Source organism: Bison bison, unplaced genomic scaffold, assembly GCF_000754665.1.
Source record: "Bison bison bison isolate TAMUID 2011002044 unplaced genomic scaffold, Bison_UMD1.0 scf7180017864519, whole genome shotgun sequence".
In the NCBI taxonomy this organism is placed as follows: Eukaryota; Metazoa; Chordata; class Mammalia; order Artiodactyla; family Bovidae; genus Bison; species Bison bison.
Genome location: NW_011495072.1, coordinates 12,914,932 through 12,941,902, shown reverse-complemented (window position 1 = coordinate 12,941,902; position 26,971 = coordinate 12,914,932). Strand labels below are relative to the sequence as shown.

Sequence of the window (26,971 nt, the reverse complement as noted above, 5' to 3'; positions counted from 1 at the left end):
AGATTGGCTTTAACACTCTAGGGTGAGTGGACTAAAGTTGGTTCCATAAGACTACTATCCAAAGAACTATGCATTAAGTTCCTTTCTAAAACAGTCTAATGTACCCTTGTATATAGCTCTGAAATTTGGATCTGGTGAAGTGGTTACATCTGTCCTCCAAAAATTTTTTAAACAATTTTTTAACCATTTTTTTCCTACAAGTCACCCTAAGTGAGTCCCTGGAAAGCAGTCTATGTGCTAACACTTTGGAAAATAAAATAGCTAAAAGACAAAAGATAAAAGGACCTTTCAGCCCTTTTACCTATCAGTAAAAACACTGATAGCAAATAATGCTCTTGGGAAGCAGTTTATTCATGCTTAGGAAATCTCAAGCCTTACAGGGAAAAATGATTATTACATTAGTATCTAGAACAGGGAAGATCATCAACTATTTGCTTTCTTTTCAAAAGTGAGAAAAAATGAGAAAGCACTCAAATATATGTAATGGAAAGCTATATATATATATATATTTTTCCCCCCCCAAAAAAAACATAGCATATGGCACCACTTCTTTTGTATTTGTAAGTTTATTCTTCATGACGTTCTAAAAACTTTGGACAAATAGAAATACCAGAAGAGTTATACCTACAGAAAGCATCACCTTCAGGATTAAGATACTTTACTACTGGTCCACTTTGCCATATTTATCATCAGTAAATTCATTACATCTACCTTTGAATAATTTAAGGGCTCCTAAAAATTTTAGCTATAAAGTACATTGTTAATAGTCAAAAATGTGCTCCTACTGACACACTATAAATGTAGAAGTGCATTTCGTTGGGGGAAAACAGATTAGATAAAAATGCTCATAGAAGAAAAGGAAATATTTTAAAATAATATTTACAAAGTTTAGACAACTTACAGAAACAGAAATAATATAACTTGTACAACATAAAGAAAAATATTATGTTCACAGTCATATACTCCTACTAAATTGAGCAGAAGTCACTTTAAAATATTATTGCTGAGTCTTTTCTACAAAGAGTATTGTCATGGGAAAGTCAGAACCAATAAAAAAGTAAGCCAGATCCCCTATTTTTTTTTAAATGGCCTTAATTTTGTTTTGTACTTAAAAGATTTAAACTGATCTCAGGACATAAGTGAGGCAATTTCTAGCCAGAGGCAACAAAGCTCCTATAAACCTTTTCAAACAGCTCATAAACTGGCATGGCTACCAGGGGTGTGGTTTCAGTTAAAAGCTATAATGCTTTGAAAGCTAAACTTTATAACTAGGTGAACACTGTTTACAATGGGAAAACAAAACACATAATCTAGATTATTTTCCAGCAAGATTACTCTATATTTCATGTTCCACTTGATTTATTATCAAGTTCATATATTGGAAATCCTCTAGCCATGAACGTCTTTACCCACAATAATATGACCATATATAACAAATCTTTGATAACTTAATTGTGGAAGGCACTGCTTAATGGATGAAAAATAATTATATGAAAATAATGACAGGGTCAACCTCATGATACTAAACGAGAAACAACTGAACGCTCTCTGCAGACAAAAACTGGTCTCTGGAGAAGGCACCTGTTCACAAAGTCCTTAAACTCATTCTTCTATGATAAAATAGTATAGATATAGAATAAAGAAAAGTATTTTCCCAAATGGGGAGAGTACAAAGTTGTCTAGTTGATGACCTCTCTCACCCCCTCAGAGCAAGCTGTTTTTTTAAGTGCCAGTTTGCTGGTTGATTTTTTCCAGGTTTGGGAGGAAACAGGGAAAGGGTGTTGGAACTGTGAGCATTAACCAAGTACCCTGAGGCTGTTCAGTAAGCAAATAACCAGCTCAACTGCTGACTGGAAAGACTGTGGCACTGATGGTTACTTATCACATGACACTGTCTTAGGTAAATGATTTACACAGCAGACGGTCACCTCCTGGTCACACATTATATACCAAACTCCAAAGAACAAAGGCCAACAATCTGCCTGACTTTCCACTGCAATTCCCACACACTTTCACAATCACTTCACTAAAGAAATAATTATAGATGTTTAATCACACACCTGGATCCACCGGTCTATGGGTTCTTCGGAGTCCATTGGTCCGTTTCTGTGCAGAAAGACAAAACAAAGACTTTATCTTATCAAACTGCATTATTTTGCGACACTCTGGAAGTCTAATACATGTTGCACGACCTCCATTTAACACTCCTGTAAAACAGGTAACTAATAAGGACCTACTGCATAGCACAAGGAACTCAATACTCTGTAATGCCCGATGTGGGAAAAGAATCTAAAAAAGAGTGGATATTTGTGTACAGAAGAAACTAACACAACATTGTAAATCAGCTACACTCCATTACAAATTTAAAAAAAAAGACTATTACTAAATTTGATCAAAACACTCAGTTCCAGTTTCTTTTTACAATTTTTGTTTCTCTAATGTCTTCTACTTGCTAAATCATTGATATGACACTATGGGAAAGAAATACTTTTCATTCACCATCTCTGAGGATTATGACTCACTTTTTTAAGTCATAAAACAGGAATTATGAAAACAAAGCCTAGGTAGCCATTTTTGCTTAGAAAATGCTCCCAGCAAAGAGTTTTAATCTCCAAAATTCTAATGCAGCTTTTTTCAAGCCTGACAGACCACAGACTGGAGAAAGTATACAACCTCCAAACAAAGATCTCAAGCTCTTATTTTGAGCTTGGTATGGTAGTTTAATTATGAGATTTATGGTAGTTTAATTATGGATCAGTGATATCTGAATACTTTAAGAAACAAAACAGACATGCAGCTTGTAAACCATGAAAGTAAATTCTTATTACAGAAAATGAATCCATAAGAAAAATTGTGATTACAAAAATTATAGATAAGATGCAAAACAAAAGAGGTTTTAAATCTTTGAAAATGTGTGGTTACATGTTTGATTTTATAAGCATTAAATTCATTCCTACCCAATAACTATCGCAATCTCACTAATTAATAAGAACTTCATTTTCACTTTTGTTATATAACTGAATGCAATGCTCAGTCTATAATTACAATATAATTCAGATTTTCACAAGAGCAATTTTCTTTCTACATGTGTTGGGGTTTGTGCCTCTGTATGGAGCCCTGGTTTCATTCAGAGCAGAATTGGTTTTGCCAAGCTCACATTAACTATGGGTTTTTCTTAGGGTTCCCCCTGTTGCTTCTGTTCATAAGTTAAATGGGCCTCAAAGCAGATGTCAAGGTTTCTCAGGTAAAAGCAAATTGGAGAATTATTAAAAATATAAACTTTGCTTTTAACCCAATTACTTTTTAAATGCATTTGTTAAAGCCTAATACTATCATTAAGTCAGCATCGAAGCTACACTGAACAAGCTGGATGGCTGTACTGGGCAGAGAAAAGAAAACTAGTATTAAGAGAGCCTCTCCTTACTCAATGTGAGTGAGAAGAAAACACCACACTGGGCTTCTTAATAGCCAAGCACAAAAAGGGAAAACATGGCAAGTTACAGGCTCATATCCAATAACTTGGAACAAAACGGCCTTCAAAAAAACTTCTAAAATTTTATAAAATGTTTGGACCTCTCTATATAAATGACTATATTTTAAACAGGAAAATATATATTGATGAATGTCTCATGGGTGTTTACTGTCTACATTTCCCTTCATTTGCTTAATGTACAACAGACACTGTCTTTAGACTACTCTTATTCTTCCTACTGTCAAAGTGCTTGGAAGGCCAGAAAGGAATTCACTTTTTGGGTCTTATTCCTACTATCCCAAAGCCAGAACTATTTAAAATATTAACTTAGAAAGTGAAAAAGAGCATTTGAGTTGAAGAGCAACTCTGTAGCACCCTGAAGTTAAGATTAAAATAGGGAACACAGAACAATTATTTAGAGTATGGATTCTAGAATCTGACTGCGTAAGTTAAAATTCAGACCCTCCCTGTCACTTGGCATCTGACTGGGAGCAAGTTAGTTAAAGTCTCTATGCCTATTTCTTCATCTATAAAATGGGGATATTAATACCACCTACTTCATAGCATTTGTGGTGACAAACATGTTAATTCATGCTAAGTGCTTGGAACAGTTCCTGACACACAGTAAGGACTACTAAGTCAAAGCTTATTATTATTGTCATTATTATTAATTTCATGATATTTTGAATGTTGAAGCTCAGTTCAGTTCAGTTGCTCAATCGTGTCTGACTCTTTGCAACCCCATGAACTGCAGCACTCCAGGCCTTCCTGTCCATCACCAACACCCAAACCCATGTCCATTGAGTCAGTGGTGCCATCCAACCGTCTCATCCTCTGTCGTCCCCTTCTCTTCCTGCCCTCTTCAGGGCATTAGGGTCTATTCCAATCAGTCAGCTCTTCACATCAGGTGGCCAAAGTATTGGAGTTTCAGCTTCAACATCACTCCTTCCAATGAACACCCAGGACTCATCTCCTTTAGGATGGACTGGTTGGATCTCGTCGCAGTTCAAGGACTCTCAAGAGTCTTCTCCAACACCACAGTTCAAAAGCATCAATTCTTCTGTGCTCAGCTTTCTTTATAGTCCAATTCTCACATCCATACATGACCACTGGAAAAACCATAGCCTTGACTAGATGGACCATTGTTGACAAAGCAATGTCTCTGCTTTTTATATGCTGTCTAGGTTGGTCATAACTTTCCTTCCAAGGAGTAAGCATCTTTTAATTTCATGGCTTCAATCACCATTTGCAGTGATTTTGGAACCCAGAAAAACAAAGTCAGCCACTGTTTCCACTGTTTCCCCATCTATTTCTCATGAAGTGATGGGACCAGATGCCATGATCTTCGTTTTCTGAATGTTGAGCTTTAAGCCAACTTTTTCACTCTCTTCTTTCACTTTCATCAAGAGGCTCTTTAGTTCTTCTTCACTTTCTGTCATAAGGGTGGTGTCATCTGCATATCCGAGGTGATTGACCATTCTCCTGGCAATCTTGATTCCAGCTTGTGCTTCCTCCAGCCCAGCGTTTCTCATGATGTATTCGGCATATAAGTTAAATAAGCAGGGTGACAATATACAGCCTTGATGTACTCCTTTTCCTATTTGGAACCAGTCTATTGTTTCATGTCCACTTCTAACTGTTGCTTCCTGACCTGAATACAGATTTTTTATTTGGCAGGTAAGGTGGTCTGGTATTCCCATCTCTGAAGAATTTTCCTCAGTTTATTGAGATCCACACAGTCAAAGGCTTTGGAATAGTCAATAAAGCAGAAATAGATGTTTTTCTGGAACTCTCTTCCTTTTTCCATGATCCAGTGGATGTTGGCAATTTGATTTCTGGTTCCTCTGCCTTTTCTAAAACCAGCTTGAACATCAGGAAGTTCATGGTTCACGTATTGCTGAAGCCTGGCTTGGAGAATTTTAAGCATTGCTTTACTAGCATGTGAGATGAGTGCAATTGTGCAGTAGTTTGAGCATTCTTTGGCATTGCCTTTCTTTGGGATTGGAATGAAAACTGACCTTTTCCAGTCCTGTGGCCACTGCTGAGTTTTCCAAATTTGCTGGCATACTGAGTGCAGCACTTTCACAGCATCATCTTTCAGGATTTGAAACAGCTCACCTGGAATTCCATCCCCTCCTACAGCTTTGTTCGTAGTGATGCTTCCTAAGGCCCACTTGACTTCACATTCCAGGATGTCTGGCTCTAGGTGAGTGATCACACCATCGTGATTATCTGGGTTGTGAAAATCTTTTTTGTACAGTTCTCCTGTGTATTCTTGCCACCTCTTCTTAATAAGATCAGGTAAATGATAAATTTTTTCTATTAAAGTCTGTACTACTACTATATTTTAGGTTTTTCCTCCTGCAAGTTGTTGGAAAACAGTGACCCTGAAAGCAAACTTTTCTACAGGAAAAGTAGGCAGTGGAACAAAACTATGATTTGGTACATTGAAAAAAAAGAGAGAACGAGAAAATTTTAGCAATTTAGATCAAGTGCATTTTGAGAGTTTGAGATTTATTACAGTTTTAAAAGCACCTAAAAATATTTTATATATTCTAAAAAATTTTGAAATGTTTAGAACACATTTACACAATTTCAAAAGGCAAATTTCAATTGTTCTTCTGTCATATCCCATCCAAAATACTCCTCTCCCCAGCATATATTCTCAAAACCCTATATTCTCAAAAGTGTGAGACAGAGCTGGACAAGACCCATCTCAGGAGGAAGAGAGGGGTCCATCAAGTAGCCACCCTAGGAGCTCTCAGTGATCCCCCTCCCCCATGAGATCAGGACGATCAGTCTTCAGAACATTCTCAAACTTCTTTTGATTTACCAAGAAGTGGGAGGTGGGAAGGAGGGGACAACAAACCAACCTAATTTTATATCTAGCTTCATTATCTATTACCTTGCCTTTCTCAAAAAGTAATATCTGTATTGCCCAAGAACCTCCCTTCTTGTCTCTTTTGGGAGAAACCTAATTCTCTCTGTTGATTTTACAAACAAAACAAGGAGAGATTCATTTGCTATATGAAACTGGCTTTGGTTCCTCTACTTAAAAGGCAGAAAAACCTACATTAAGGAATAGATCGGAAGTATACATACATACACTAAATACTGATAGACATGTAATGATGACCTTGCTTTCTAGAGCTAGAAGTTGCTTCTGAAGGTCCACTCCAAAATGGGAATCTGGAAGAACATTCCAGGTTAGGAAGATGGATCCTGTGGCTATTGAAAACTGACCTACCTTGAGAATGAAGTATAAATTAAAAACTCATAATCATTGTTATTGAAAGGGGAAGAGAATAGGACAAATTGGTCCATGGAGGAAAAAGAAGACCTTCAACAGAGAGGGGGAAGAAATCACGGAGCTTACAAAAGGGTTTCATTGTTTACTTTCGGAAAGACTCCCAAACATCACATAAGCATCTGTGTTAAGAGTGAATACACCTTTCACAAAGTCGTAGTGGGGAGGTATGGAGTGAAAGATGTTTCTTAACATTCTTTTTCTACAGTTTTTCCTTATGCTAAGCTAAAGTTTCCAAATAGGTTGGCCAGTATAAGATTTCACTATAATTATCCATTCAAAGTAGAGATTATTAGCAGAATCACACATTAAATAAAAATTACACTTATAATCAAAAGTTAAGCAAGTCACTAAAACACAGATGCTACATTAAAAAAAATCAATGTGAAAATGAATTCTTTTCATAATAGCCTTAATGTGTAATTTTTAAGAGTATTAAATGCCTGGAGAGCATTTTTTTGTATCGTTATTTTGTACCAGTGTGAAAATTATTAACCACTTATTATTAGCACACTTTCTTTTCTGTAAATATGCCCGTTTCTCATTACTTAAATAAAATCAAGTGAAATCATCTTCCCTGGGGGGCGGAAAATACATCTAACAGTATAAATGTAAAGTAATATTGAGTTACAGTTCAAAGCTCTACAAGAATATCTGTCTCAATAATCTAATAATAGTGTGAGAGAAGAAAAAGAAGGCTACTTTCTAAGATCTTCACTCGCACTGCTGGAAGAACCCTTATAGTCCTGATGAAAAATCTTACCTGTCAACTAAACACTAAAAAAAGTTTACATTAATTATTTTAGCCCTAGCAGAACTTACATGACCTATTTTTAAAATATTATTATCCTGTTATGCATTCCTTGAGCTAGATTCTAAAGTCTAAAATATAGCTGACAGATAACACTGAAAGGGTACACGTGAATTTTCTCACATCACATTCTTGGTTCCCAATATGCACAAATTACGTGCTGATGCAAAAAAGTGAAAGCAGTTACCTGTTGTTTGACTTATTGCTGTACTTTTCATTATTTTTAGCAACTATGTAAATACCACTCTATTAAAAACATGCTAATATTATACCACTCTTAATCAGATATAATTGTATATGCTAAAATGCTTTGATAAAGAAAGTACTCGTCTTTATACTGAAATTCTCAGATTATTGTATTTCTGGTTCATATTATTAATCACAGAACTTTTACATTTTAGTTTTCTTTGTAAGGATTTTTTGGGGAGGTCAGGTAAGAAATATATTACTTTTGGCTGAAGGCCAAGACACTAGTTGCCTATTATCTGCCACATTTTTCATTCTTTTCTATTTTCTTACAAGCGCTTTATTCTGAGAGGTGACAGGGATCTTGTACTTCTAAGCCATCAGACCTCAGAATCTGTTAAACCAAAGGAAATGTTCTCAGATTCTGATTTGATCAAGAAGACATGATACAAATCATGATTTTGCTCAGGTGGAAAACTGGCAGAAACATACAGGTACATCTTAGAAGAATGCTGGAACTTCTTAGTCCTAGTGAGTGTCAGGTAGCGACCTTGTTTTATCCTAAGATGAGGGCCACCCTTTCTCCTGTCCCAGCAGGATCAAAAAGATTTATTCCAAGGGAATGCCTTCAGATGCATTAAGTTTTATAAGCCTCAGGGTTTGTGGAATTCTGTAGCTGCAAACAGAGAAAGGTACCTCCACCAGATTAGTGCTACAACATTGCTACAGTATCTATTTGAAATTTACCTGAATAAATGAGTACCTAAGATTCTGAAATGCGCATCTTACACACATTCTGAGATGAAATATTCACATTTTCCCTCTAAGATCTTCAGATGGTATCTGAAAACTTCTCTTATTTAACCTGTGCATTTCACTCAAAAGCACTTGATTACTCGCTCTAGATCTGTTGCTATCCATTTTAAAAGGTACATTTAACTTTTTAGGCGTTTGAGCCTGCTTTAGTTAGCAAACAATCTGAAATGCAAAAGTTATATAAGAAAAATGTAAACGTTAATCTTACCTCGGATGGTTTGAGCGTCCCTTGTTCTGAAACAAATGTAAAAATTGGCATTGTCAGTGAAGTTGTTTTGTTTAGTTAGCAACCTTAGCTTGTTCTCTGCAGCGTGGTAGAACACTACTGCTTTGTTTTCCTAATGATACCTGTTAATATATTTCCAAGGTCCCTCAGGCTGGGCTAGTAATTGTTTTGCAACCAGGTTCTCTTGCCTTATTGGCTGTCAGGGAAGTGACTCATAGTACTAAATGACTTCTAGGTTAAGCTTAACTTTTTCAATTGTTTATTAAGCAATTTCAATCCAACCACATAAAGCTCCTTGAAACAGGGACTTGCACCAAGTTTATGTACATAAGAGAAAGCTAGGCGGGAGCCTTTCTTTCAACATACCCAGTTTTAAGAATCTAAACACAACACATTACAAACATATTATAACTGCCTATATTACAATTACTATAACAATTGCAAAGTTAACACATACAATTTGCATATGAATTTTGCATTAAGTGGCTGTTTCTTTTAGTTTTATTTGGGGGGAGGGATACAGATCGATTTAAAGATGAAAATTAAAAATGGACAAGATTCAATCCCAATGCTAATTTTCTTTACATCCCAGTTTACCTGTTTAGAAATAGAAATGACAAACTCCATTACATTTCAATTCCTGAAAATGACTAACAGTTAGGAAGGGCCCTGAGATATGCAAGAGAGTAACTTGGCAGAGGGCAAAGGGTATCTCTGAGAGGAAAGACACACTACACGTGGAAAAGCTGGTGGGGAATATTTTTGTTGCCTTCCCCCATATCCAGGAGTACTTTTGCATATTATAATTTCTCCAGACTGTAGAAAAACATCTCATCATTTTGAGCCTATGCTATATTTTTGCCAACCAAAATGATCCTCTGAAGAAGGATCTGAGAAGAGAAGACACTGATGGGAACATCAGGAGAGAAAGGGTAGTTCTAAAAGAGGGCTCTGTAGACTGAATGAACCTCTAATAGAGGTTCCAAGAAGCCTCAGATCCAGAGTTCAAGGGGAAAAGTACCAGAACACCTGAGTAGCTGTCAGATTGCTTTACACAGGAAGACTGCCTGGGGCATGGAACAGGAGGTTTGGGGCCCTTCTGTTTTTTAAAGGACTATACCTGATTAATGGAACTGAAGAGGCATGAGCAAAAAGTCACCTTTCTGGAGAAAAGCAAAGCCTGCATTTCTTTTTCAATGTCAACTCTATCATCCTAACTTTCCTACATAACTGCTATGAAGGCATCTTTGCCAGGTCTGAAGTTGGCCTTTACAAAGGACAAAAAGCTATTTCCCTTCTCCTCTCTGCTAGAAATAGGCAAAGTTTCAAAAGAAAGATTGCCTAAGAGAAGTTGTGTAGGGAGAGGGTCTATGAAAGTGCCATTTGGCTGGATACTGTGCCCAAACTGAGAACCCAGGTTAGGTGAACTCAGGTTCCTAACAGACAAGTTGTGATACCTGTTACACTGGTTTAACCAGAAAGACCTATAAGCCAGAAAAGCCCTACACTACTTTCTTCTTCTACTGTGAGTTAGAGAAAGAGCTTGAACTGGAAATCACAGACAGCAAGAAGCACCAAAAAGGAGGAGAGTTTAAATTTTCCATCCAAGCAGCTGAGGAAAGCTTTGCTATTTCCAGATGACTCTCAATGGGAAAATCTCCTGTCTTTCAGGGTCGGTGTTTAAAAATGAGAGTGCATCTTAATTTTAATTCAGAAATATTTTTTTCTGACACTGCACAGAATTGTTGTTATGTCCTGGTGAAGTTGATCTGTTACAATATGTTTAAATATATTTTATTTTTAGCATAAAACCTAGGATAGCCCACATGGCAGTAGTTGGCACATCACGTTCCAGTAGTGCTCTGGGTTTCCTCAGGAAGACGAATGACTGTATCTAAAGAGATGGGAATACCAGACCACCTGACCTGCCTCTTGAGAAACCTGTATGCAGGTCAGGAAGTAACAGTTAGAACTGGACATGGAACAACAGACTGGTTCCAAATAGGAAAAGGAGTACGTCAAGGCTGTATATTGTCACCCTGCTTATTTAACTTATATGCAGAGCACATCATGAGAAATGCTGGGCTGGAAGAAGCACAAGGCTGGAATCAAGATTGCCGGGAGAAATATCAATAACCTCAGATATGCAGATGACACCACCCTTATGGCAGAAAGTGAAGAGGAACTAAAAAGTCTCTTAATGAAGGTGAAAGAGGAGAGTGAAAAAGTTGGATTAAAACTCAACATTCAGAAAACAAAGATCATGGCATCTGGTCCCATCACTTCATGGGAAATAGATGGGGAAACAGTGGAAACAGTGTCAGACTTTATTTTTTGGGGCTCCAAAATCACTGCAGGTGGTGACTGCAGCCATGAAATTAAAAGACGCTTACTCCTTGGAAGGAAAGTTATCACCAACCTAGATAGCATATTGAAAAGCAGAGACATTACTTTGCCAACAAAGGTCCGTCTAGTCAAGGCTATGGTTTTTCCAGTGGTCATGTATGGATGTGAGAGTTGGACTCTGAAGAAAGCTGAGCGCTGAAGAATTGATGCTTTTGAACTGTGGTGTTGGAGAAGACTCTTGAGAGTCCCTTGGACTGCAAGGAGATCCAACCAGTCCATTCTGAAAGAGATCAGCCCTGGGATTTCTTTGGAAGGAATGATGCTAAAGCTGAAACTCCAGTACTTAGGCCACCTCACTCGAAGAGTTGACGCGTTGGAAAAGACTCTGATGCTGGGAGGGATTGGGGGCAGGAGGAGAAGGGGACGACAGAGGATGAGATGGCTGGATGGCATCACTGACTCGATGGACATGAGTCTGAGTGAACTCCGGGAGTTGGTGATGGACACCGACAGAGGCCTGGCATGCTGCGATTCATGCAGTCGCAAAGAGTCGGACACGACTGAGCGACTGAACTGAACTGAACTGAACTGAAGGTGATGATCTAGCTATGCATACACCTGCACATCTTTACCTAGAAAACAAATCCAGGGAACAGAAGCTCCTCATGTACAGGCCCTTTCTGTCTTGCTGCTTGGTTCAAGCCAGCCAGCTGCAGGCATGAGTGAGCACTGAGCACAAAACACAAAGCAGGTAAGGTCCAGGCAAGGTATGAGTGGACTGGTCAAGTAAGGAAAAAACTAGACTGGCTACCACCATACGCAACACTCCCTCCTTAATTCTCCTGCTGCCTATTATCTCCTGTTTTCCTTCTTTGCATCTCATCAAGCTTTCCTCCTAATTCTTATTGAATGTACCTGCTCTTCACAAAGGCTCCTCTGTGTAACCCAGATTGGAAAGTGGACAAGGGGCTTCGTGCTGGATACAACTCCAACTCTGAGGGCCTGAGTCTTTAATGGGGACTTACCCTTTCCTTGCCCCCACTCCCTGTCCTCCTGGCCACCACAGCACCCCCGCCCTCCCCACTGCCATCCAGAAAAGAGGCTCATCTCTTCCATGGACTTGGCATAGTGCAGTTCACACTGTGATCTGCTCATGCTGGGCAGAGCACATAAATAGTGGCTCTTAAAAGTCTGAGGTTTTATTTAGTCATATTTCATGGCAGGGTTCTGTAAATATTCTGAGGAGAGGGCAAAAGCCAAAGGACTAGAAATAACTCTTAGAATCTGTTCTGAATTCAGAAATTCTTAACCAGGCTCCTTTTATTTATACTTTTGTACTTGTTCCAGTGGTTGTGCCATCAGACTGACTGGCCCCTTTACAAACACGATCTGAATTCTGATAACCATATGAACGCAGCAGCTATAAATTTTACAAAAATAACAGTGATGAGAGAGCAGAAAACCCAACTGCAACACACTGTTTCATACATGTTTAAAGTAAAAGTCAATTCTGGACGGGAAAATAGAATAACAACCTCTTCTGATGATGTATTCTATGGAAAAGTTGCTCTGATTTTGAAATCTACAACACCATCCTTCATTTCCTCTTGATATGTACCCAAAGTTACTTTGGCGGGCACTCGGAGCTCTAAAACACTCTCTGTGCGTAACAGTTCCACATCAGGATGAGGATAATAAGAGCTGATGACTATCAAATGTATTTGGCTGAACTCTGACCAAATAGAAAGATGGGTGCTTGAGACATGACAAAAGATCTCTCTTTTACTGTCTCTTTTTCTTCTGGAAATTTCCTTAGAATGGTAATTCAATTCTTCAAGTTTCCAAAAGTTTCTAATCCTCAACTTGCCCTTACCCTGCAGCCGATTTCTCAGGCTCCTATTGATCAAACTATAAAATGTTCTTACCCTTTCAAGAACCTTTCTAGATGGTGACTCATGGGCCCTGAAGGGGTTTATACCTTGTGTTCTTTCATCATGTCCCAACCGGCTTAATGTAATTCAGAGCAGGGCTGTTACTGAGGTGCTTGGAGCCTGAGCAGAACTCCATCTTCAGCCCAAGCACAGTGCACGTATTTTATAAGACAAATGATTTTCACTGAGACTTTAGACTCCTATCATTCATTTGTTTAAACATAAATTTCAGTCCTATTATATTTGTTTTCTAATACAAGTGGCTCTCAATGCATACATTATTACACAACCAGCTTTGTCTCTTGTCTGAAGTTCTATTTCTTAAGACTAAACAAATTGGTGCCCAGTAAGATCATTTGTCTCAAAAGGGATCACAGGAAAGTAATTACCAGGAGAGCCTTTGAGGTTCTTCATCATCATAGCTAATATTCTATTTTTATGAAACACTAAAACTGAAAGGCAGTATGACTGATCAAATTTTGGAGGAAGTTGCACAAACCCTATTTTCACCACTCAGATCTACAGCAATATTCTGAAAAAACAAAAACATAACTAATACTTGGAAAGACGCTTTGATTTTAAGTCTTTTCAGGAGCTCTAACAAGGACCCAACCATATAAGAGTTTTCAGTTCACTCTAACAATTATTAATGTAAGATTGGTGGTGGTGGTTTAGTCCCTAAGTCATATCTGACTCTTGCAACCTCACGGACTGTAACCTGTCAGGCTCCTCTGTCCATGGAATTTCCCAGGCAAGAATACTGGAATGGGTTGCCATCTCTATCATTAAATTGACCCAAATAATTAAATGGAAGGAATAATAACTAGAATATAAAATTGTCTGAATAAGTTAAAAAAGATAACTAATTTATATAAAAGACTTTAAATAATGTTAAATAGAACCAAAGTCATTTTTTGGTTATGAAATCAATGATTAAACTTCAGTTTATGTGAAAGTCATGTGATAAAATGCCTAGTGGTAGAAGGATAAAATAAAATTATATTCTAAAATTTATCTCATGATAAAACACTGCAGTGTGCTGTGCTTAGTTGCTCAGTTGTGTCCGACTATTTGTGACCCTATGGACTGTAGCCACCAGGCTCCTCTGTCCGTGGGGATTCTCTAGGCAAGAATACTAGAGTGGGTTGCCATGCCCTGGTCCAGGGGATCTTCACAATCCAGGGATTGAAGCCAGATCTGCCGCATTGCAGGCAGATTCTTAACCATCTGAACCACCAGGGATGCCCAAGAATACTGGAGTGGGTAGCTTACCCCATTTCTCCAGGGGATCTTCCTGACCCAGGAAACAAACTAGGGTCTCCTGCACTGCAGTGGATTCTTCACCAGCTAAGTTAGCAGGGAAGCCCAAATACTGCAATACTATTTATAAAAGAGCTATTTCAGATGGCAATTTGGGGTGCAGGTTCTAGGTAACAATCTTGCAGGTTTAAGCCATGATGACACCAAGGCTACTTTTAGGGATGGCTGCAGCAGCAGCAGCAACCTGGCCTAGATAAAAGAGTGATTAAACAGATAAGCAAATATTTAACTGCTTCAGTTAAATATTAGAGCATCTGAGGCTTGCATTCCCCCTAAAGGAAAAGACGAATTAAACCAAAGTCATCTGCTCCAGCAATATTTGCCTTCCAATGTTACTTTCTTTGTTTAAAACAAGAGAATGTAAAGCAAGCCATGTTGATCAACATCAAGTTAAGAAGGGGACAAGAGGAGTTTAGCCATATACTGCAACAAGGGAAACACACAAAGGCCCCCAAAGGTTGCATCTAGGGCTAGACCTGCATGGTAGCATACTGTGAGAAAGAAACGCCACTCGAGAATTACATCAGTTTTGCAGTGACTTGTTGAGAAAGTCTCACACAATGGAGTTCATACTTATTCGTTATTAAGGTTGGAAAGTTTTGGCAGCACACCTCAGAATCCATGTATGTGTTGATCTGAGGTTGCCATGGTGAATGTGAAGAAGTCAACTCAAGTTCAGCAAAAAAAGAGATTAGAACTGCCTTCTCTTTATATCTATGCAAATCCTCAAATGTTAAGACATACACTAATCACCCAACCTTCAAATTTGTTTCCAAGTCGTACAGTTTGTCTTAGAAAAAAAATAAACTTAAAGGACCCTTTTAAACACTTGAAATGTACTTGAGTTAATAATCTATCATAGTCAAATATTAATACGAATGAATTACTTTTAGAAATGAACTGCATTTTTGCCAACTAACTATTATTTTGAGGATGAATGAAGACTACACAAATTTAAGGGATATAGAGTATGAAATATAAAAGGTTTCTGAACCCAGGGAAGACAACATCCAAAGAAGACATAATTTCCACAGACACAAAAAAAGAAGCGTCTAAGAGCTATTTCAAATGCTTAATGGTTAGTATCTTTACCACATCCAACACTATCAAGGATTGTAGTTCGGTTAAAATATTCCTATTTAGAAAGGAGTAACAACATGATGGTCAACACCTTGACTTTGGACTGGATATTAAAGGATAGATACAAAAGATGAGAAACACATTCCCTATGGTGAATATGCATTTCCTTTCTACTAAAGGAAATAACAAGGGGAGGAGGGAATTCTCTGACAGTCCAGTGGTTAGGACACCGCAAATTCACTGCCGAGGGTCTGGGAACAAGATCCCATAAGCCACATGATATGGTCAAGATAAAATAGAATAAAATGCTACAAACTTTCATTAAAAAAAAGGCTGATTAGAGGATGGGTACTCATTGTGAAAAACTCTTAAAAAATAAAATTAAAAATAAAATGGTCAGAGACAGTAGTGCTCACCAAAAAGTTCATGGGTTCCACTACTTGTCCAGCTTCCCTTGTAATTAAGTTGAGGCCATGTGACTGGTTTTAACCAATGGACTTCTAATGCTAAAAAATGGAATTGCTCACTTCCAGTTCAAAGGTCTTAAAAGCAGCAAGCCCAGGAGTCACATGTTGAATTCACGGTCATAAGATGGAACTAGCTTGGATCCCTAAGCCATTACTTTTAAGGCAAGGACCCACAACAAATACCACATGTGTGAAAAACAAACTTTTATGTGTTTAAACCATTGGGATTTGGGGTTTTTGGTTGCCACGATACAGCCTAACCTTGGCAAAGACATAAAACCGATATACAAACTAATTAGAGAACAATTTTTTTTTAAGATAAGAGAACAATTTAATACAGACAACTATTAGATGGGTAGAGTAAGGTTAAAAGATTGGCAGAGATTGGAGAGGAAGTATTAATAAAAGAGGGTAATCTTGGAACTGTAGGGAGAAAATGGAGCACATTTCAGGGAGAGAAAACACTAAGAGCCAAGCAAAAATTCTAAAAATTGGGACCAAATGGAACAGGAAGTAAATTCCTCCAGAAATAGAGATATTTTTGTCATTAGGTGTCCCATGAGCCTGGTTGTCTTCTTGCTACTTATTAACCTAACCCAATGTCCCTTGTTAAAGGCTTAGTGATCAATGCTCAGGGTGTGAATTTTAACTTGAATAAATACTATAAAGGAATGCAAAAGTCTACTCAGTTTTTCAGATCAGGTTTTTATTCCACTTATCCCACAATCACTCAAGCTCTAGTCTCTCCAAGGGTAGAACCAGGAATTGTCCAATCCCCTACAGCCTCTTACTTCTGCTTCTAAGACCACAGTGATTTTTAGGGCCCAGAAATCTTGGTATACTGCAGTTCTACTCATTATTCTATCTATCTGTTGGTCTACCCACCTACTTATCTATTTATCATGGTCTCCCAGAGATCAGAACATCAATTCAGCATAGTTCATATCAGAGAGAGGCTCACTGTCTAATTGAATTTTGAACATTATTCTGTGAGGAATAGAAGATATACTGAGAAAATAAGGGATACCTCAGCCTTGATTTTAATAAAGATCACGTTGCAAAGTGTATAGTGAAGGAAAACTAACAGCAGGGAGGAGATTTTGTAGTTAATCTATAGCAATACCATATACACAGATTTTCTAGAGACTGAGGAGGAGAACTAAGAAGAATAGGTAAGTGAATGAAGATGAGAGGCTGTTAAGTCAAGGCTGACCCCCAGCTTTGGGTGACTGTATGAGTGGTAGATCTTTAAGACAAAAAATAGGAGGAAGTTAGCAGTGATGACTACTGAGATTGGTTTTAGATATCTGAAACTGGAGGTCACTGCAGGATACCCAGGAAGGGATACATTAGAAGATGAAGATTTGGAATTCAAAGCTCAGGAGAGAGGCCTTAAGTGGACATGGAGCCTTATCTACCTGGGTTGCAGACTATGGATAATGCCAGAAAAATTAATCAGATATACAAAGGATGACTGAGGGGATGTGAAGAATGATTAACAGTGACAGATGATAGAGAAGAATCAAGTTGAATAAGGCCAGCAATGTGATGACCAGTGGAAATGTCAATTGCAAGGTGGAAGACTCTTTAGCTTTCATTTAGGCCCTTGGGTCATTTTGTACAACTTGTAACTCTTTCCAACTGACCACTCCCTTAGCTATAAACATGCCCAGTGTTGAATGAAAGGCTCCACTTTTTAAACTGTCTTCCAACCCAACTATATCCAACTTGTTTACAACAACTTAGCCATTCCTACTAGCCATGACTTTCTGAACCACAATGGATTCTTGAGTAACACTGAACCAAGTGGAATCTCTTTTTGTCTCCTGAAGAGAATATGGACTATTAACCAATGAAGCCATAAAGCTCTCTATAAAACCGGGGGTCAATTCAAATCACCTATGATTTATTTTACAGAGAGACTTGGAATCTTTAAGTTTGCCTTAAATCAATACTATTCACTTGCTTTAAATTTGGTTGTTGGGATGATTTCTCCCAAAGTCAAGTTCTCTCCTCTGTACAAAAGCCCCATTCAAGTAAACCATGTCTCCAGCCTCTGATATGTCTCATCCTGCCTCCTGCCCTTCTCCCGTACACCCGTTTTGCTCCAATCACATCACTCATGGAAAATTAATTATACTCATGGAAAATTAATTGCAAGCAATTACTCCTGGCTGTCAAAACAAAGAACTGTGCAAAAACTTAAACCAATATTGGGAACTGGGTTTCTCTGCAGACTAGGAAACAGCCCATAAAGTCTAGTTTGCCCGTGTCCTCAAAATACCACCTATTTTACCACACACAGATCTGCCAAGCTCAAACTTAAAATCTACCCATGACTACAGCCTACACCAGAACAGGAAGGGGTGAGGCTGAGGAGAGGATGTCAGGAGACTTCCAACTTTCAGAGGGTATCTGTTTGGCAGTGAGGGAGAAAAGGCTGCTGAGGAACAGATCTCTTTATTTCTAAGGGCTACCCAGCAAATCCTAACCTGAAGGCAAAGAAAGGGAAGACTCTTCCATACCACTAATTACCTGACTGTGGGCATTCAGTGCCACCAGTCTCTTAAAAATCTTGGACAGGAAAGGACAGAAAGAGGAGAGAAAAAGAATGAGGACAAGATGTGAAAAACAGAAGGAGAAGGGAGGGCAATTTAAGGATGCAGGCAAAGAATCAAGAGAACACAAGACTTATGTTCAAAACTCCAAGAAGTGCTATTTCCTGGTGGTCCAGTGGTTAAGAATCCACTATTCAGTGCAGGGGTATGCATTCCTTCCCAAAAAATAGCTTCTTATCATAACACCTTGGATGAAAATACTGAGTTTTCATTGTATCCAGGCACTTTGCTATGCATCAACATTATTTCATATGATCCCTACAATAATCCTCTAATTTCATTTTTACGGATGAATAAATGAGATGTTTACACACTTTCCCCAAGTTCATGCAGCTAGTTAAGAGCTGAGCCAGATTTTTAATCATCTCTGCTTGACTCACAACCACTCTCCTACACTACTCCCTTTACACTGCAAGAACCTTGCCAACTATGGGATCACCTTCTACTCCTCATAGACTGAAACTCAGAAGACAGGGCTATGGGACTGACAAAAATCCACTCACCTACTATAAGCAAATAACATGTTAATTGTCCTCAAAGGGGATAAAGGACAGAACACATAAAGATGAAACCACAGAAATATTAAGTGATAAGCTGCATCGGGCAGGCAGTTAAATAGTAATAATGTGCTGGTGTGCTGCGCGCACTGCACCCAGTGGTATCTGACTCTCTGCGACCCCACGGACTGTACCCCACCAGCTGCCTCTGTCCATGGAATTTTCCAGGCAAGAATACTGGAGTGGGTCACGATTTCCTCTCCAGGGGATCTTTCTGACCCAGGGATTGAATCCCTGTCTCCTGTGCATCTCCTGCATGGCAGGCAGATTCTTTTAAGGACAGGACAGATAAAGATGGACCCACACACAAATATAAGTGATAAATTGCATCAGGTAGGCAATTAAAGGGCTTCCCTAGTAAAGAATCTGCCTGCCATGCAGGAGACCCTGGTTCAATTTCTGGGTCAGGAAGATCCCCTGGAGAAAGGATAGGCTAACCACTCCAGTATTCTAGGACTTCCCTGGTGGCTCAGATGGTAAAGAATATGCCAGCAATGTGGGAGTCCTGGGTTCAGTCCCTGGGTTGGGAAAATCCCCTGGAGGAGGGCATGGCAACACACCCAGCATTCTTGCCTGAAGAATCCCCATGGACAGAGGAGCCTGGTGGGCTACAGACCATGGTGCCTCAAAAAGTCAGACACAACTGAGCAACTACATACAGCACAGGCAATTAAATAATAATAAATGTATGTACTATTTCTATTTTATACCTTTGTAAACTGTTTCTGACCTTCAGAAACATTAGCAAGTGCTAATCTTGTCTCCTTTACCTACAGACCTTGAGCCAATTAACTGCATAAGCACAGTGACTCCCATCAGCACCTGGGCACTGCTCTTCTGAGGATGCAATCAGTCCAAGCAGGCAGGGCAGGCACAGTGCAGGTGCTCAACTAATGCCAGGCTCTTTCTCCAAGCACTGCCCAAGCCTGGCGTAGAGAGTGGCTCGAGGAGCCTCGCAAATACGTCTATGGAAGGAGCCGAATGAGAGGAATGCGCCGTGATCTCCATTTTCTAATAGGATTCACAAGTTTTGTATGATTGCCTATTTTCTGAACTGGGCTCTGAAATGAGCTATTATTCTCTGTTTCACTTCTTCACATTATCCAAAATAATTCAATGTCCACCTTTCCCTTTGGGAAAATCAAAGGTTGACACAGCTACCTTTTGAACTCAGGCTGTTAAAGATCCCTTTCTTCTGTTCAAAAAGTTTTACTGATTTTGAAAGGTCTTATTGATAAAACACAGAGAAACTCAGGGGAAAAGGACAAAGAGAAAGAAGAAGAAAGAGAAATAATAAAGAGGCCAGAAAAGAAAGAGAAGGAAAAGAGCCCAAGAGGGGCAGAGAGAGGCAAAAGGCTACTGAATGCATAATTGCCAACAGTGTTAGAAACTGTCTCAGGTTACAATCATAAAGCATTATTTTTAAAAACCAAGGGGAAAACATTTACACAAAATCCAAAGGATGTACATTCTTTGTTAAAGGCTGGAAAATGACAATGTATTCAATTCATTAATTCATGAATTAGTCTGTGCACTGTTTACTCCTGGCAGCCTTAGCCTTTTGGAGATGAATATTTAAGAGAAAAGGGGAGAAATTCAAAAACCAAAGACAGAAAAAGAACCATTTCTTCCTGTTTTGTTTTCCAACTCTGTTTGTGTGCTGCAGCTATGTTTGTATAGTGTTGGCGAGATTTAGGGGAAGGGGTGAATGGAACAGGTGGTAGGGAACCTCCCAAGTCCCTCTTGAAGCCCTCCATGGCTCAGCTAGGTATAAAAGTCACAAGAATTTCAAACCATTTTCTAATTGTGCTCATAAACAATAGTGTCAAAAGCCGATATGTTATAATAAACACATATTTAGAGTAAATTAGGCCTTAATTATGTTGAGCAAGTTTTATGTTCTCATTAAAAGCCCAATCACAGCAATAAACATGACTTACCAGCGGAATTAACTCTGCTGCAATTGTCTACTCTTCCCAAACATTCTTTGTGTGCTCTGGCACCACACTTAACACATAAATAACCTTGAAAAAATGTTCCCCTGCAAGGGAAAATCAGAGAGTGACAGGTTAAAAGGTGCAAAATTCTGCCTCTAGAAAACCATTAGCGCCAGGAAGCAGAACAAGAGAACACAGCACTATGCAGGGTCCCCTTCAAGCCAATGGAGAGAACCTTCCTGGGTTCTGAAGGAACGGTCCAGGCACAAGGCCAAGGAAAGATCTGATGGATCCAAACTGGTAAGGCATATACCCATTAGAAAACATTCTGACTGGGACCCTAGGGAAGCCGAAACATTTGGCAGTTACACCAGTTCCTTTAAACTGAAAACCAAGACCACGCCAACTGACCTCAGGAGCATCTGGCAGACTCTGCAGGATGTAACCCGGGTGAAGGTGTGCATCTTGAACTCGTGGAAGTTGGAGTCTGCATAGTCTGGTCTTATGTTGGATCTAGACAAAAGGAAAGAGGTAACATCCTCAAGAAAGCTTCACAACACAGCATCAGTCTAAGTTCATCAATTTTACACTGGGTAGAGAGGTGATTCAGACAAACAGGCTATTAAATACACAATGTTTTCTAAGCCAAATGCTTTGCATTAAAATAGGTACCAAAATCTGACTGTGTGAGAACCAGCAACATATAGACTGAAGCAACCGAATCCGGCTCAGAATTGCATGTTCCCAGGGAACTTTACAGACTGGCCACGTAGGTCAACCTGCCAGGAAAAACACAAAGCCTGAGGGATATTCACGCTGTGTGATGATTTCTTTTTTCTCTAGCCACATCACCAAAATAGAAACTAGCTGCAGGGGGCAGGAGGGGGGGGAAGGGGTGCTGCATTTCCACAGAGTTCCTGTCGAAATAGGTATGTGGATTATGTAATGATCTATAAAAGTGAATACAAATTTCCCAAAAGAGTTCAAACAAAGCATCAGTCTGATCATTAAAAATGTCTTCCTTAAAAACAACCCAGAGTTCTGGCAATCTAAATAAAAGGTAAACAAAATTACTTTATCATTTATATTCTCTTTATATTATACACATATGCAAAAAAAAAATACTAAGCGTACTGCAAAATGACATTCACTGTGCATTTACTCTGTGCCGATACTGTGATAAAACACAATGTGCTCATTACACCTCACTTAACCTTCACACCAATCCTAACTGTGTGGCACTAATCAATTCACTAGTTTACAAACAGGGAAATAGAGGCTTGCGTGCGTGCATCCGAAGTCGTTTCAGTTGTGTTTGGCTCTTTGCAACCCCATGGACTGTAGCCTGCCAAGCTCCTCTGTCCATAGGATTCTCCAGGCAAGAATACTGGAGTGGGTTGTCGTGCCCTCCTCCAGGGAATCTTTCCAACCCAAGGACTGAATTCATGTCTTGTATGTCTCCTGCACCGGCAGGCAGGTTCTTAACCACTAGCATCCCATGGGAAGCCCCAACAAAAGTTTACATTAAAGGAAAAGGCAGAGCTGGGAACTCCAACCCAGGTCTGTGCTCTTAGCCACCAAAATTGTAGTGCAAGGAGGAATTCAACAGTATTCACCTTCATATAATTAGATTTTTGTGTTAATAAGTATATGGGAAACTGTTAAGTTTAGTAATTTCCAGAGGACTTTTTATATTATTCTTAATTTGTCCATGTTACCAAAGAAAGCAGAAAAATTATGAAAGGATAAATTAAAAATGAATACAGATCAGAGGGACCCCTAGAAAGCTAAGATGAGGCTGAGATGTTACATGATCTGCGAGACTGTAGGAAAAGTTTGAGATGAGCCAGGATTTCCCCTTTTATAGAACACAGCGACTCTCAAGCACACACAGCCTTGGCATAATGAAGCATAACACAGGCGGGCAACCAGGCATCAATCTCTGAGGTACCAGGAGAAGCCTTACGAAAAAACATTCACAAAGGCAATTGGAGTAGCAGGCAGTGATGCAGAAGTGTCAGCAAGGTCAGCCTTGCAATCCATCTGCTGAATATAACCGTGCTAAAAATGAAATCAAATATTAGTGCCATCTGGGATTTCTCTGCTCTGTGCTTCTGGCGACCTCACTTTTTAGGAAAGTGTTCCACTGCGTGCTGCAAAGGACGGCCATTTCCATGGAGGCATTTTTGTGTTGCTGATTAAAAATTACAGAGTGTTTCTTCAGGAAGGGAAACATTGAAGAAAATATAATGATCTAGAAACAAAATTCTTTTCACATACAGCCAGGCATTGATATGAGCGTGGAAACCCGTTTCCTCAGCCAGGGAGGCCCATTGTCCACCTCTCTCTGAGCACCAAGGTGACACAGTGATAGAAGAACTCTCAAACAGCAACTTCGGTCTGGCAAACTTGAAGAATTCATCAGCCTGGAGTTTCAGAATACAAGCAGGTCTCCTTCAGGCAGGAACTCAAGTAAATAGATACAAAATAGCTAAGAATTTAATTAATTTTAGAAGTCTACCTAGAACATCTTTCTCTTAGGGTCAGCCCAAGTCATATGTGTGTGTTGTGTGTGTGTGTGTTTACCATTTGCATTTAACATTTTCACCAACTAACTAGGAATAAGCTGACTTTTCAGAAGATAAAAGCTGAGAGCAAGATTACACTGAAAGGTTAAAAAGAAAAATCTTACATAAAGGAAAAAAAATAGAAAATATTGTTGACAGTAGTTGCTGTAAGTTAAGCGAGACTTGAAGATGTATGGTAGAATGGTAGAAAGAACGGTTGGAAATTTGGGGCTAGTTTTTAACTTAACTGCATATTATTTTAAAATTTTTAAATCAAACACTAAAGAATAAAAGTTAACTCTATGACCCTGCTACTGAGGCACTACAGAATATAAAAGCATGGTTGAGAGCAGGAATCTGAAATCAGACCACCTGGGCTTACATCCTAACATGCAAATCACTAACAGGGTGACCTTGGGCAAGTTAATAGTACAAAGCAGGAATACTAATAAAATCAAACTCGGAAAGGAAGGCAACTTATGTGAAGTGCTTAGGACGTTGCCTAGCCCAGAGCTAGTGTTCAGTGAGTCTTGGCTCTAATTTATAAATTGCTGATTCTAATTCCACATAATAATGATGTAATCAGGACAATGCTTTTATGAGCCTTGGGACTGAATCTCTAGAGGGTCCCCATTCTCCTAGGAATTTCACTGCAGGACGGTTGTATGTTCAGTGTCCTTGGGACCAGGAATCCATATGTAATGATTTAAGCACATTAAGAAATAGGGTTACTCAGGAAAGGATATGTATGCAAAAAGTCCAGGGAATTAGATGAAGTCATATCAAACACCAACTAAAGATAAGAGAGCCGTCAATACACATGGGGATGCAGAAACCAAAGACAGTAACTTAGCTGAATGGGAAAGCTGGAAAGGTAGGCTGAAGCAGAAGAGGATAAAGAAACATCAGGTTTATAGATGTGATAACACAAGGACAGAAATGATCAAAAGTAGAATGTATTGCTGCCGCTGCTGCTAAGTCACTTCAGTCGTGTCCAACTCTGTGTGACCCCATAGACGGCAGCCCGCCAGGCTCCCCCGTCCCTGGGATTCTCCAGGCAAGAACACTGGAGTGGGTTGCCATTTCCTTCTCCAATGCATGAAAGTGAAAAGTGAAAGTGAAGTCACTCAGTCGTGTCCGACTCTTAGCGACCACATGGACTGCAACCCACAAGGCTCCTCCATCCATGGGATTTTCCAGGCAGGAGTACTGGAGTGGGGTGCCATTGCCTTACACCTCTAATGTACCAGGCACAGTAATTGACTCTTCATATATTTTTTTCACATTTACTTCTCACAATAAACCTATAAAGTAGAGTGATTCATTCACTTCACACTTAAAAGCACCTACATGTAGACAGGCCCTGAAGCAGGAATAGAAAGAAGAGTCCCTGAGCTGGAGACCAGTGGGTGAAAAGGGGTGATGTAGGAGTGAGCAAGAGTGGCTGGCAGGGCCAAGGAAAGAGTTGATGTCTTCAACAGGGATTGACGCCACATTTTCACTAAGTTGCTTCAGTCGTGTCTGACTCTTTGTGACCTTATGAACTGTAGCTCACCAGGCTCCTCTGCCCATGGGATTCTTCAGGCAAGAATACTGGAGTGGGTTGCCATTTCCATCTCCAGACATCACATTTAGTTGACCCCTCAAAATCTCTATGACTACTATGTAGAGAATTCCTTGCAGTGCAGCAAAAGTGGACAGAGCAAGCCCAAGTACGGGGTTGCGCTGACTGCAGATGAGAACTGGACTTGTAATAGGTCAGCTCACTTGCCTGGTCATACAGCTAGAGAAAAAGGATTCCATTTAAGTAACTTGCTTTGATATACTACAGTTTACTTATGAGAACTTGGGTGGAATCTCATAGATTCCATTTCTTTTGCTTCATTTCAGTTCAGTTCAGTTCAGTTGCTCAGTCGTGTCTGACTCTTTGCGATCCCATGAATCACAGCACGCCAGGCCTCCCTGTCCATCACCAACTCCTGGAGTTCACTCAAACTCATTTCCATCGAATTGGTGATGCCATCTAGCCATCTCATCCTCTGTCGTCCCCTTCTCCTCCTGCCCCCAATCCCTCCCAGCATCAGAGTCTTTTCCAATGAGTCAACTCTTTACATGAGGTGGCCAAAGTATTGGAGTTTCAGCTTTAGCATCAGTCCTTCCAATGAACACCCAGGACTGATCTCCTTTAGGATGGACTGGTTGGATCTCCTTGCTGTCCAAAGGACTCTCAAGAGTCTTCTCCAACACCACAGGTCAAAAACATCACTTCTTCGGCACTCATCTTTCTTTAGGGCCTACTATTAATACAAGTAGGCTTCCCTTGTTTAATCAGTTAATCAAATATTTATAGAGAAAGGCATACTGATGCTCTTGTGGCTCCTATAACCTTTCGTGATCTTCTCTGACTGTCATCTTGTCCTCTGGCTCCATGTGGTAGCCAAGTTGAGGACCATACACCTCGCCTAGCCTGGGCAATCCTCTCCATCCTGCAGATCTGCATTTCAACCTCAGGCATCTCAAATGCAGCACACACAAAACTCAACCCCACACCTTTCCTAACATACCTGACTCTTTTTAAAAAAAAAAATACAAAGCCTTGTTTGGAGGGCTGATCTTTAATAGATAACAGCAATGGAGCTGCTAAGTATGAAATCCTGATATAACACATCTGATTCCAATCAAATTCTGATTTCAGTCTATTACCATTCACTCCTTTCAGGAGAGAAACTCAAAGAGGCATAATGAATTTTTCCCTTTCCCTGACATTCTCTACATTTTCATTTTCTCTTAACCTCTCCTCTGCTCCAATTCCCTCTTCCCTGACACCCTGACCAACTTCTACTGATTCAACTTTAAAAATACTTCCTCTAAAATGCAGGTTCCATTCTCTCTTCTCACTTCCTAATTCAAATCCTCAGTATCTCCCAACTAAATTGTGACAATGACCTTCTTAATTATTCCATCTCCTACTTTCTCTATTTAAGGCCATCTTTCCTACTATTTCCAGAATCACTTTTAAGAATGAAAATATGATATGTCACTCCCTCCTTTGAATACATCTGCTGATTCCTAATGCCGATGGGGATAAAGATAAATCTTCTAACAATGGCATGAAGAGTTTTTAAGCTCTAGCATTAGCTACCACTCACCTGCCCCTTCTTTCCCAAACACTCACAGTTCAGTTCAGTTCAGTTACTCAGTCATGTCCAACTCTCTGCAACCCCATGAATCGCAGCACACCAGGCCTCCCTGTCCATCACCAACTCCCAGAGTTCACTCAAACTCATGTCCATCGAGTTGGTGATGCCATCCAGCCATCTCATCCTCTGT

At 39.5% G+C, this 26,971-nt stretch overlaps 1 protein-coding gene across 2 annotated transcripts in view; it reads right to left on the bottom strand.

Moving 5' to 3' along the window:
* VAV3 (vav 3 guanine nucleotide exchange factor) overlaps positions 1-26,971 on the bottom strand; it is a 436,414-nt gene that overhangs the window by 139,126 nt on the left and 270,317 nt on the right. For both annotated transcript variants that reach the window (XM_010830944.1, XM_010830945.1), the window contains exons 16-19: positions 21,486-21,587; positions 21,078-21,178; positions 8,801-8,826; positions 2,061-2,106 (exon numbers count right to left, since the gene is read on the bottom strand). In XM_010830944.1, the coding sequence (XP_010829246.1) occupies positions 2,061-2,106; positions 8,801-8,826; positions 21,078-21,178; positions 21,486-21,587 (275 nt within the window). The remainder of the gene's footprint in view (positions 1-2,060; positions 2,107-8,800; positions 8,827-21,077; positions 21,179-21,485; positions 21,588-26,971) is intronic.